General features: G+C 41.7%; 1 protein-coding gene across 6 annotated transcripts in view; it reads right to left on the bottom strand.

The window, feature by feature from the left end:
* The window catches only part of KCNIP4 (potassium voltage-gated channel interacting protein 4), a 267,229-nt gene that overhangs the window by 29,716 nt on the left and 224,403 nt on the right, over positions 1 to 13,110 (bottom strand). For 2 of the 6 annotated variants that reach the window (XM_060688929.2, XM_060688936.2), the window contains exon 2: positions 4,520 to 4,625. The exons of the other annotated variants lie outside the window; for them this stretch is intronic. In XM_060688929.2, coding sequence (XP_060544912.1) covers positions 4,520 to 4,625 — 106 coding nt within the window. The remainder of the gene's footprint in view (positions 1 to 4,519; positions 4,626 to 13,110) is intronic. 6 annotated transcript variants of the gene reach the window in all.

Genomic DNA, 13,110 nt, shown 5'->3' with positions numbered 1-13,110 from the left:
CACAGCTGTTGCATGTTCTGGAGCAGGGGTCTCCAACCTTGTCTTGTGGACCTCAAACTCCCAGAATTCCTCAGCCAGCGAAGCTGAAGTCCACAAGTCTTAAAGTTGGCAAGGTTGGAGAGACCCCTGTTCTGGAGGACAAGGGTCTGCCTTAATGAAATGAGGTGGGGACCCACATCCCGAAGGACGCCCTACGGTGCACTTCACACAGCCCTAATATTGCGTCCCTAAATATTAATCATTCCATACCACACAGTGCATACTGACTAATCCAATTTTCAAAAAATCAAGCCTTTATAGAATCTGCCCAATTTAAATATCTCTAATTTGCATTTGAGAATTAAATCTTTTTTTTTTAAAAGAAAAGAAGTGGCAAGCACGGCTGCTCCATATTCAAGAGACTTAACAGACTCCAATTTTCAAGTCATGATAAACAGCCGGTGAGCATTTGCTAAAACCTGTCATGCAAACTGTATCCCAGGCAGTGCATTTGGGGAGGGGGGGGGAAGAGAGAGAGAAGCTTATGCACCACTAATTTATAGCTTAAAATTTGTTCCTGACAGTACAATTTAAATGAAAGGGCTTCCAACTGCATTTCATTAAAAGATTATTTGATCGCTGTGGATTCTGTTCCTTATTTAATTCTATACAGAGCACATTTTATTCTTCTGTGAACCAAGAAAAACTGTCTGTAAGATATATTATTCCTGTGCTATATTAAGGTATTATCTTCATAATCTCTCTACGCTGAGTGTTGTTTTTAAAACTTTGCTTCCCGGTATTATAAGATTCAAGAAAGTAGGGTAATTTATTCCACCTATTTTTTTTTTAAAACATAACGAATGAAATCAATTTAATTACAGCAAATGACCATCAAAGTAAAAAGGAGCAAACGCAACAAAGAAAGTCAAAGAGTCCAAAGCCTTAGATGTTGACATTTTAAAACCCGAGAAGAATAAAATAAAATGCAAAAGAACAGAATAAAACATTAAAATAAAGTAGAAATAAAGCCAAATAGAAACATGGCAAAATAAAAGAGAAAATAAAGACATCATAATGTCATCAGTCCAAGCTGGGGGTATCTTAGATTTTATGGAACAGTGAGAACAATCAACCAGTGGAAGGAATTCCTTCCAGAAATTGTGGGTGCTCCATCACTGGAGGGTTTTAAAGAAGAGATTGGACAATTATTTGTCTGGAATGGTCTAGGATCTCTTAGGGGTTGGACTAGAAGACCTCCAAGGTCCCTTCCAGCTCTATTCTGATTGATTGATTGATTGATTGATTGATTGAGCCTGCTGTAGATAGAAGCGATGCAACTCGGTTGGTGGTGTTGGGCTTCTCCTCTGTTGGTATAAAATGGGCTCAGAGACCGAGATTTTGTTAAAGGGGATAAAGATAGCTGGGCATGAAAAGTGGTATAGGAAGGCCAGTGGAAGAATAGATGCAAAAGAGTTTTGGGTTTGATCGGATAACAAGGAGAACAGAGCTCACTGAATGGGGTGGTAGATCCTCTGTAGAAAAAAAAGATTATAAAAAAGATGTTGAGACTATGGAAAGAGTGCAGAAAAGAACAAGAAAGAACAAGATTATTAGGGGCCCGTAGGGTAAAACATATGAAGAATGGTTGCATGAATTGGGTATGTCTTGTCTAGAGAAAAGAAGTTCCCGGGTGAACAGGATAATATTTGAGAGGTTGTATAAAAAAGAAGGGAGGGTCAACCTATTCTCCAAAGCACCTGAGGCAAGACAAGAAGCAATGGATGGAAACTCATCAAGGCAGGGGTGGGCTTCAGATCATTTAGCAATGGGTTCGTTGCCCCGTTGCTGGGTGGGCATGGCCATGGTAGGCGTGGCATAGTCGGCTGCCTGCACCACGGCAGGAGGGGGGCATTTTTTGTCCTTCCCAGGCTCCGGAGGCTTTTCTCGAGCCTCCAGGAGGCAAAAACAGCTTCCCCCGGGGTCTGGAGGCCCTCCGGAGGCCGGAAACAGGCCCGTTTCCAGATTTCCAGAACCTCCGGTAGGCCCGGTTTTTGCCCTCCCAGACCCTCTGTATGGCCCCTGCATTACCTGGAATGATGAATGGGCCGCGTGGGTGGGGGGAAGGGAGAAAAATCTTCCCTTGAGCTTCACCTGCAGCCTGGAGGCAGAAGGAAGGAAGGAAGGAAGGAAGGAAGGAAGGAAGGAAGGAAGGAAGGAAGGAAGGAAGGAAGGAAGAAATTCTTCCAGTTTAAAGAGTTGCTGAGCCATCGCAGTCCCTTAATTCATAGAAGAAGAAAAGGGACATTCATGGTTTGTAAGTCAGCTGCAATTCTGGGCTGATCTTACCTGTCAATCATTCACTCATCCTGTGTTTACCAAAATCAGGCACAGGTCTGGGTTCAGAGATATTTCTAAGCCTGGGAGAATGCCACAGAAGTTTTTGGAAGTACATCTCACCCCACACAATTAAAACGGGGCAGAAAACAAGCAATCTAAGGGTCCCAGACACTTCCAAGAGAGATGTAGATGGCCTCTTATTATAAAGAGAGGGGAAAAAAATTTGGGGAGGTGGAATGGCGTATCCTGAAAAGGCCACCCCTAGTTGACCAACTGGAGCACTGAAAAGCCACTTGCTGTGCCCAACATTTGTTGTTCTGCTTTTCAGCCAGAAGCTTTTGCACCGTCCGAGGGATGGACAATAGTTGTGATCTTCTTTGCCTGTCAGTGAGATGCTAAAGATGATTCATGCTGGAATGGAAGCGAGCATATCTGGATAATTTTGTCTCCTGTCTTAGTGAAGAGTTGCCAATTTTCCTCTTTCATCCCACACCTGTTCTTCAGTCAGATTCTAGCTGTCTCCAGCACAGCAGTAAAGCAAAATAAGGTTTCACCGGAGAATAATTCTTCTACTTCAAGCAAAGCTGCCAAGAGATTCACCCTTTAAACAGCAGGCAGAGTGAGGCAGTTAAAGCTACGGTAAATACAAATTCCGGGGTTCCAGACCTCTGCCAAATGCTGCCTCGTCCTGCTTGCTCCCATTGAACAGCTGAAAAAATACATCGAATTGTATTTTTCATCAAATTGAAAGGCTTTTCTACATCAGGAAAGAGGGATGAATTCTACGTGTGGTTTTTCTTTCCACACATTGTTACTGGAATGGCATAAAATCCACCCTCTATTAAAATGACCACTTGATAATCCCACCAGCATTTGAGCCTCCCAAAGACTTGGTGAGGCAGCAATTGTTCTCTTTTACAAGAGAAACTTACTTGCTAAGTTCTTCCCTTCGATGGTTTCTTCTTAAAATGTATTTTATTTCATTTTATCCTGTTTAACTTCTTCCCCTTCCTCCCTCTGCCCGCCCCCTCTCCTCCTCCTCTCCTTCTTCTTCTCCTTCTTCTTCTTTCCTCCTCCTCCTCCCTCCTCCTTCTCCTCTCCTTCTTCTTCTCCTTCTTTCCTCCTCTTTCTCCCTCCTCCTTCTCCACCACGCAATTCCAAAAACATTGGTTCTATTTTCTTTCTCCCCCACTTTCTCGAAAAACAGCATCAGTAGAAATCTAATACTAAGAAAAATACATATCCTGAATGTTGCTTTAGATCAGCTATAGGCGTCTTCTGTCAAAGTAGAATAATAATTCTTATAAGCAGCTTAGACAATCTGGTGCTGAAGACATTCATGGTTTTTAACGCCTTGATCATTCCAAAGACTAAGAAAATGGCCACGAAGACTAATCCTTAACATGGGGGTAGAGCCCTTCACATTTGAATCCAAATTGCTCTGCAGACCCACAATAGAGGCTGCCCTTGAACCTCTTTCCAGCAAACTTTGTGCAGTGAACTTCGACGTGAGTTAGCTTGTACCGCATGGCTACAAAATTATGTTCAAAAATAGGGAGAAGTCAACCATAATGGCCAAGAATGTACCAAGCGTTGACCACATGAGTGGATATCTCCATTTTTCAAACTTCCCTGACTACTATATATGGTTATCCAATATGCAGTTACCCCAGGGGATTATTTTTCAATACGATACTGTCAGACCTGCCCCAAACTGATCCTTTAGAAAAGAAAGACCCTCGACTCCATTCGCTTGAAACGAAAGGTCCTTTTACTAAGAGATGTTGGCTCCAGTAAAGTCAGATTAGATCTGGGTTTCCCACACACCAAGGATACAGAAAGTTTTCCCCTCATCCCAGCCTTCCCTCCCCCCCGGGACCAATCCATCTTCAGCCAATCAGAACTCACTGAAATGTTTTTGAGAACACTGAGATGTTTTGCGGTAATCCACATTCTTTCTCAGGGACCCTGGCCTTGGATGCTGGTCTTTATCACCGCTCATTCCCCCCCCCCCTCCTTATTTCCCATCACGTGCACACAAAGCTTTATTCCCCATCTATCCTTGCCTCCCTCACCTTTCTAGCTTTTGATGGCAGGATGCCCGTGAAGTGCCAAGCCGAACCTGGCAGACCTGAAACATGCAATTTAAATACCAAAAAGCTTTTCAATGGGAAAAGAAAGAAAGGAAGGGAAAAAAAACTTGCTTTGAGTGGCAGGAGAGCTCGATTTGGAAGATGAGCAGCGCAAGAGCTTCATAAGCCGCTCTTTAATGCTGTGTTTCGAGTTGCTTGGGTTGTAGAGGAAACCTAGAAAATACATCATCAAGGCCAAGTTTAGGTTAGAAGAAGACATTTACAGGTGGACAATAGATATATTTGCCCCTGGAAGAAGGCAGCCCAAGTTGCAAGCCAGAGAACATCCCCAGCTAAGTAAGAAATTATGAAAAGGGCCAGACACAAAAGAAGTAGCTGCACGATTGTTAATTAATCTTTAGACACAGGATAGATCTTATGTAGAGGTAGTCCTCGACTTACAACAGTTCATTTACTGACCATTCGAAGTTGCAGTGGCACTGAAAACAGTGGGTTGTGACTGTTTTTCACCCTTATGACCGTTGCAGACATGGAATCAAAATTCAGATGGTTGACAACGGGCTCATATTTATGACGGTCGCCATGTCCCGGGGTCACATGATCCCCGTCTGACAAGCAAAGTCAACGGGGAAGCCAGAGTCACTTAACAATCAGATTCACTGATTTAACAACGATTAAGCGATTCGCTTAACAAGGAAAAATGGGGCAAAACTCACTTAACAAATTTCTCACTTCGCAACACAAATTCTGGTGATCACAATTGTGATCATAAGTCGAGGACTACCTGTTAACCGGCCTAGGCATTAAGTACAGATAGTCCTTGACTTAGAGCCATTCGTTTAGTGACCGTTTGAAGTTTCAACAGTGACTTGGGGACAGTTTTCACACCCACGACCACCTCAGCATCCCTGTGGTCACATGATCAGCCAATTGGCAACTGGCATATATTTATGAGATTTAGATTGTCCCGGGTCACGTGATCCCCATTTGTGACCATTTCCCAGCTGGCTTCTGACCAGAAAAGTCGATGGGGGAAGATATATTCGCTTAATGCTTTGTAAAACATGTTTTACCTAACAGCGCCACTATTTCACTTAACAACAGCTTTACTTGGTCTGTTGTGTGGATGTTTGGGTGGTTGAGGGGTGGGGAATTTGTGGTGGGGGGGGGTGTTTGGGGACAATAAAGTTATTATTATTAACAACTGTGGCAAAAAAAAAAGATTGTAAAATTGGATGCAACTCAACCACCTTGCACTGCAACGCAACTTTTGGTCATAAGTCGAGAACTACCTGTGGGAAGAGAAATTCACCTTTTCCCCGCTAGAGAATGCCATCAAACACGGTGCATGTTATTTAGCCAGAAACCATCATAACCAGCTGGTACCATTATGCTTTTCCTTGTGATGCAGCAATTCCCTGCTTTTTTTTTTTTTTTTTGGAAATTCTTAATCAATGAGATGTGTGTGTGTGTTTCCTCAGCAAACTACAATAAGCCTTCATGTTGCTTCTCTGGTCATTAGAAAACCCAAATAAAAGTAATCGAATGTCCAGGACTTCTAGAGAACTAAAATAACAAACATAATGATCACAGCCTCCATGTTTTCTAGCAATTTCAGCTTCTTGTCACCTGCAGCATAAATATTATAAAAAGAGAGCGGGCAAAATCTGATGGAGTTTCCCTCTTCAGCTCTGGAGCAGGGGCGAAATGCTCCCGGTTCGGACCGGATCGCCCGATCCGGTAGCGATGGAGGCGGGTGGTTCGGAGAACCGGTAGCAAAAATCCCTGTGGCCCCCCAATGCCCAGCTGAGCCGCGGGATCATCAGAGGCTGTTTTTTTTTAATTTTAAAAGCATGTTTTCTACAACCTCTTCGGTCGAAAAAAAACTTTTAAAAGTAAAAAAAAAGCCTCTGATGATCGCGCGAGGTTGTAGGAAAAAAAATGCTTTTAAAAGCCTCTGACGATCCCAGCTGAGTTGCTTGATCGTCAGAGGCTTCTAAAAGCATTTTTTTTCTGCAACTTCTTAAGGTTGTAGAAAAAATGCTTTTAAAAGTAAAAAAAAAAAAAGTTGGCCATGCCCACCCAGTCACATTAACCCCCCCCCCACCAAGCCATGCCCACAGAGCCAGTAGTAACAAATTTTAGATTTCACCCCTGCTCTGGAGTGTCCACAAAGTGTTGGGGAAAAAAAGAGTGAAATCTTTTTCTTTTCTTTTCTTTCTTTTTTTTTTACCAAACCCTGCAGGCACCCTTTGAAATCTACATAAATGGACTCTTAAATTTTATGCCACAGTAAATATATAAGTATTTTTTAAAGTGCTATGAGCTACTCTTGGTTTTACTAAGATAAGCAATTATTTATATCAACAATCGGATGTTGTAATCCAGTTGACCTTGAAATATCCTGTGGGAAACTAGCCTATCCCCCCGCCCCCGAAGAATGAAATATTTTGGGGAATATTAAAAGAGGCAGAATATTATTTCCCCAAAGGAGAAATGGAGAAAGATCTTAGCAAAGACAGAAAGCAGCCCCCAACAGTCTCCAGCAGATGCCTGAAGTCTTTAGAGATGGAGATTTGGCGCCAATCTATTCATAAACAAAACACCTTCAGCCTCCAGGTGATGGGAATAAGAAGGACAGGACAGGCCCTGAACCCCATTCATTGAGAAAAGTGGAAACAATAGTGGTCCATTAATAAAGATAGGCTAGAGTTAACATCAATTACACATGACAGACAGGATTAGGATCAAGGAAGCCAATAACAAGACCCATCACGAGCCTTTGCAGAAACAAGTAAAACCAATCACATACTAAAAGCACACCTCAAAATTACAAAATACTGTAAAACTGTATAAAAATTCTTGCACTCATCAAGCTAATTTGTCAGCTGTCCCAGAACCACATGCTGGTTCTGATCTTCAATAAACAGAGTCCTTCTTTCCAATCAACCTCCATTTTATTTCCGGATTGGAACTGAGCCGCATTTTTCTTCCTACAAATCCTAAACGTATCTCAGTGGCTTTTCAGGTGTGCCCCAAAACAGACTTGAGTCTATCCTTTGCTAGACTCACCCTAGATTCGATCTTCAAAGCCTATCTTTGGAACCACAGTTTTGACTAAAAACGAAGCTTAGGCCACAGAAAATCCTCCAAGCAAAGGTTTAGTCAAACATATAATCAAGTATGGTATCTGAGAAGATTCCTCCAGGAGAAGCTGAGCTTCAAATCAGTTCACCCAAGGTCTCAAGCAAGTTCACAAAAGCAGCTTTGAAAAACGTGTTTCTCCGAAATGCTTCAGGAGTTCAGTAGCCCAGCCTCTTCTGCACCACATATTGGTTGGAAAGGTAATATTCGGAGCACATGTTTCTTTCTTGTATAATAATAAATGAGGCAACAAAAGGTCGGGACGGAAAGCAGACAAACACCTGCTGGATTTTGCCAGCTTCCAAACTGATGTCGCTTCTTATTGAACCTGCCCTTCAGATATATTTGGTTTTCCAAAACATGCATTTGTCTTTTTATTGACTGTTTCCCTATGTCTATCATTAAGTGTTGCACCTTCTGATTCTTGATGAATGTATCTTTTCTTTTATGTACACTGAGAGCATACGCACCAAGACAAATTCCTTGTGTGTCCAATCATACTTGGCCAATAAAAAATTCTGCTCGGTTCTGGTTCTGGTTCTGGTTCTGTTCTGTTCTGTTCTGTTTTACTCTACTCTACTCTACTCTACTCTACTCTACTCTACTCTACTCTACTCTACTCTACTCTACTCTACTCATTTCTATTCTACTCTACTCTACTCTACTGTACTCTACTCTACTCTACTCTATTCATTTCTATTCTATTCTGTTCTCTGCAGTCTTTCACAGTCCTATGGAAAACATGGAAACGGAGTGGTCTTTTTGAAACAAATGTATATATATACTGTTTGGTTTTAGGTATATTTATTAAAATATGTGGTTTGGCTCTTGAATTTTCATTTGTAAAGAAAAGCAATAAACAAACTATAAATTTTCCTTATCCTTATGAACCGCTTCAGCTCTGCACCTTTTATTTTTCCCTGAAAATATTTTCCCAGAAAATATGGCCACCATATTCTTGGGCGAAGAACAGAGTCACTCAGTGTGAGATTTATTTGCCTCCACTTTTCCTTCCCCACCTTGGAGACTTCCAGGTACGTCCTGCATGTTGTCATCTCCTCCACCGCACTCAATAGAGTAGTTGGCAGAAATAGGAAGCTGTGGGACGCAATGGGGGCTTATTTTCCTCATTCCCAATGCCCTCTCCGCCTTTCACTCCTTCCTTTTATTCATTCATTCATTCCATGAAAGGAAGGGAGCAGACTTTCTGCCGTAAATCCCGCTTCGTTCCATGCCGTTGCTAGAATTACGGCTGCTTCTGCCTAAATCACGTCTGGAGAAGGGAAGCAGACGAAAGAAACAGACTGGGTCCTTTCTTGGGAGACATTTTGGCCTCCCGTGAATCAGTCACTATTTCAAAATCACTGCGGATGACGGAAGCCCCTTTTCTCTGCTGAGAAAAGACCATTTAAAGTTCACACATCAGCTGCTTGTTTCCACAGAGGATGCCCTGGTGGGACAGAGGGCAGAAGATTAAATCTTTTCTTTCTATGTTGGGTAAAAGCATAAACTAGAAAAGGAACATCCTCTCGGCAGTCTCCAACCCAAGGCAAGGCAAGGCAGTCTGAGAAGGATTGAGACAGAAGATATCTCAATTATATTGGCTCCTTCCTCTACCTCCTGCTCACCCTTCCTCCTCCTCCTCATTCTCTTCTTCCTTCTCTTCCTCCTCCTCTTCCTCCTGCTCCTCCTCCCTCTTCCTCCTGCTCCTGCTCCTCCTTCTTCCTGCTCCTCCTCATTCTCTTCTTCCTCCTCCTCCTTCCTTCCTCCTGCTCCTTCTCCTCCTTCCTCCTCTTCTTCCTCCTCTTCTTCCTCCTCCTCCTTCCTCCTTCCTCCTCCTGCTCCTTCTCTACCTCTTCCTCCTGCTCCTCCTTCCTCTTCCTCCTGCTCCTCCTCCTCCTTCCTCCTGCTCCTCCTCATTCTCTTCTTCCTGCTCCTCCTTCCTTCCTCCTGCTCCTTCCTCCTCTTCCTCCTGCTCCTTCCTCTTCCTCCTGCTCCTGCTCCTTCCTCCTTTCCTCCAGCTCCTCCTCCTTCTCTACCTTTCTCTTCCTCCTGCTCCTCCTCCTTCCTTCTCTTCCTCCTGCTCCACATCCTTCTATTCTTCCTCCTCTTCCTCCTCCTTCCTTTTCCTCCTCCTCCTCCTCCTTCCTCCTCTTCCTCCTCCTTCCTCTTCCTCCTCCTCTTCCTCCTCCTTCTTTATCTTCCTCCTGCTCCTCCTCCCTCCTCCTCTTTTACCGCTTTTGGTATCGAGGAAAAAGTTCTGGTTGCTGAGCTTCTGGTGGCCTCAACCATGGTGGCTTCCTTGATGGTGTTGAGGGGGTCTTTGAGGCTGCCTCTCCATCTTCTCCTGGGTCTACCTCATGTTCTTTGACTTTCTCCTATTTTTGTGTATGTCTTGTATGCTATGGAATTCCCACAATATCCTCTCCAGGTGATACTTGTATTACTTCTATTTATAATACATAATTTCTTTTATTAAAAGGGAATGTTTCTAATTTCCAAACCACACTGAAATCTGTAGAGGCCAACATTCACTATTATAAATGAATTTATCTCAGTCAACCCAAACTATTTTTTTTTTTAAATTGTTCAGGTATTTACACTGACTATTTCATATTTATTCTTCCAGGAATTCAACTAAAGAAAGAAAAGATATGATTAACTGAACTTAGTCACCTCTGACTGAATTTCTAAAGGCAGATTATATACCTCGTGTGGAGCAAAACTCATGGAACACTTTGTCTTTCTCTTACACCTTTTAAGATCCTAATTATCACCAATTACTGTAACTCCATCACCTTCTGCAGCCAATGCAGATAGAGCAGCTATAAGAAAGACTTTATTCTTCTTATTAATTAAACACCCTTATTTCATCACATAGTCGTGTCTCATGAAGAAAGCAAAAATAGTGGAGAATCCAAAAAGAGTCAATATGGCAGTCAACTTGAATCTCTGCCCCATTTTTTAAACTTGTGATGAGATGGCCTAACCTCCTACAGAATCTGAATCTGAAACAGAAAATGCCATTCAACATCATCAGAAACTTCAAAAAGTATTTGGAATAATCGGTTCCTCCCACCAAGGAATTTTTTCTCCTGATTGTCCAGAACTGTCAGAAATTAGGGAAGGTCCATAACTAGTCATTAAAAACACATCAAAGACAGATAAAACACATACATGGATTGTTTTAAAAAAGCAGAAGACAATTGACCTCAGTCAATTTGTAATCTGAAGAGGACAATAACGACTAATAAATTCTAGAAGCCATAACGACTGATACATTTTTTCAAACTTCTTCAGGGGCTCTGAAAATTGGTCATAAAGAAGGGGTCCAGTCACCTCATGGTCATAAAAAGACCCCCGTTTTACAACAATACGTCGTACGAGAACCATTCACCATTGTGTATAAAGTGGACATTTTATTACTGCATGCGATTCGGTTTCAATTTGCAAATCGGAGCATATATAAGTTGGACATTCATCTACAAGGTAGGTGTATCTGCGAGATGTCAGACCAATGAATAACTGATTGATTTCAGCCAGGTGGAAAAATATCTGGACCTTCACCCTAAATTAGTTTTAAAAAGCATCTAGGGATAGATTATACTCAGGAAAATTAATGCAGGGGAAATCCCATATTTTTCCAGGTTACACCCCACAAAGTAACTCTAACATTATTTTATTTCTCCAATATCCTTCAGAGCTGAAAATAAACGTTCTCCGCTCCGAGATGGCAAAATCATGTTGTTCTGAAACAAAACAAAGCAAAACTATTAAAAAAAAAAACCTTCAGCAGAATGATTTTCAAGAGAAACCAAGGAAGATATAATAAGCCTCTAGACAGACTAAATACAATATGAAACAGAAAAGTGGCCGCCTGATTTTAAATCACCATTCCATTGGTGATTCTGGGACCATTGTAAGGTCCCAGAAGTTTCTCTGAGCCACTGAGATGCCAAAGAGAATGAGACTCAAGACGAGGCTTGCAAAAAGAAGCAGATTTTATTTTTGGCCAAAACAAAATACTGGGTGAAACTATATCCAGAACATACAATGCATGTAAGGAATAGCCACACCTTGGGGAAGGTATGGTGCCCTTTTCTACTTCAGAGACATACGCTTAGTATCAAAATCTGGCCCCCTGGCCCACGACTTCCTTGTAGTCCTGCACTGGCTGTGCAGCAAGGAACAGGGGGGCTGGGTGCTTAGCAACACAGGTATTTCCCCGATGTAACCCTGCCAATCCATGACATACCCCGCTTCTTGAGATATCCACCAGGCACGGAGTTGTACAAAAAAACAAGATAACAGATCATTGGTAGAAGCAAATGGCAGATACAGAAGCAAAACAGCAAGTCAAACCAATTCTACCGACTCTACTATTATGTCCCACTAATTCTACCCATTCTATTATTATTATTATTATTATTATTATTATTATTATTATTATTATTATTATTATTATTATTATTATTATGTCCCTTCATTATCATAAAAGCTCTCCATGTTTTTACTTTTCATTTATTCTCTACTGGAAAGAGAAAAACATGTTTAGGACAAGTGTGTTCTGTTATTTCTCGCCATTAAAAAATTCTAAGCATTCTTTGATTTAGAACTAAGTGGAAATGCTGAGATTACCTTAATTCAAGAATTTCTGCCTGAGTTGGCTTGCATTCGTCTATGCTTTCATTTCCACCTGTTCCTTAGCTAGCATTTATTTTAGTATCTGCGGCTACAGAGAGGAATTACTGATGTGTACCTGTTTACTGTTTATAATGATTGCAAGGCACTCCTTGCATAAACTTACTACGATCAATATATGAAAATACAATGGCGACAATTTGCCTTAATGATCTCAAAGTGGAAATCAACATAAAATGAGGTATACGGCACAGCGATACAATATCACCCCTCCTTTTCTCAGCCTGCCTTGAAGAAGTATTTTGCAAATTGGACGGGGCAAAACCTGGAATAAAAAATAAATAAATCAATGGCACCTATTTAAATCACTTAAGATTTGCAGATGCTGTTATTCTCATCTCACAAGACCCAGAGGAGCTACAAAGACACATACGAGAGCTGCACAAAGCAGGACAACTCACTTAACAACCGAGATTTGGGACTCAGTTGTGGTCGTAAGTCAAGGACTTATCTGTACAACACATGACACATCACTGCCGTCTCCTCAATCACACCACATTGCCTCTCTCCTTGCGTTTTGTTTTAAATCGTTTGTGCATTTTCATAAACCGGACCAACGTTGCGTTTAGTTTCAGCTAATCAAGGAGTTGTATCTTGATGGATGATGCCTCACAGGGAAGAAGGTTCTGGTTATTACTTATAAATTCTGTAGAAAGTCAGCGCCTACCCGCTTCTTAGAAGAATGACATATTTTGGGAAATATTAAAAAAAGGCAGAATATTATATTTCCCCAAAGGGAGAAATGGAGAAACATGTTTTTTTTAAAGGCAGAAAGCAGCCCCCACTTTCCTTAATAGCTCACAGCAGATGCCAGCACTTAAGAGATAAAGAGCTTATTGGAAGAAGAAGACAA

Source organism: Pantherophis guttatus, chromosome 8 (genome assembly GCF_059756535.1).
Source record: "Pantherophis guttatus breed Tessera chromosome 8, ASM5975653v1, whole genome shotgun sequence".
In the NCBI taxonomy this organism is placed as follows: domain Eukaryota; kingdom Metazoa; phylum Chordata; class Lepidosauria; order Squamata; family Colubridae; genus Pantherophis; species Pantherophis guttatus.
This window is presented reverse-complemented; position numbering and strand designations above follow the sequence as displayed.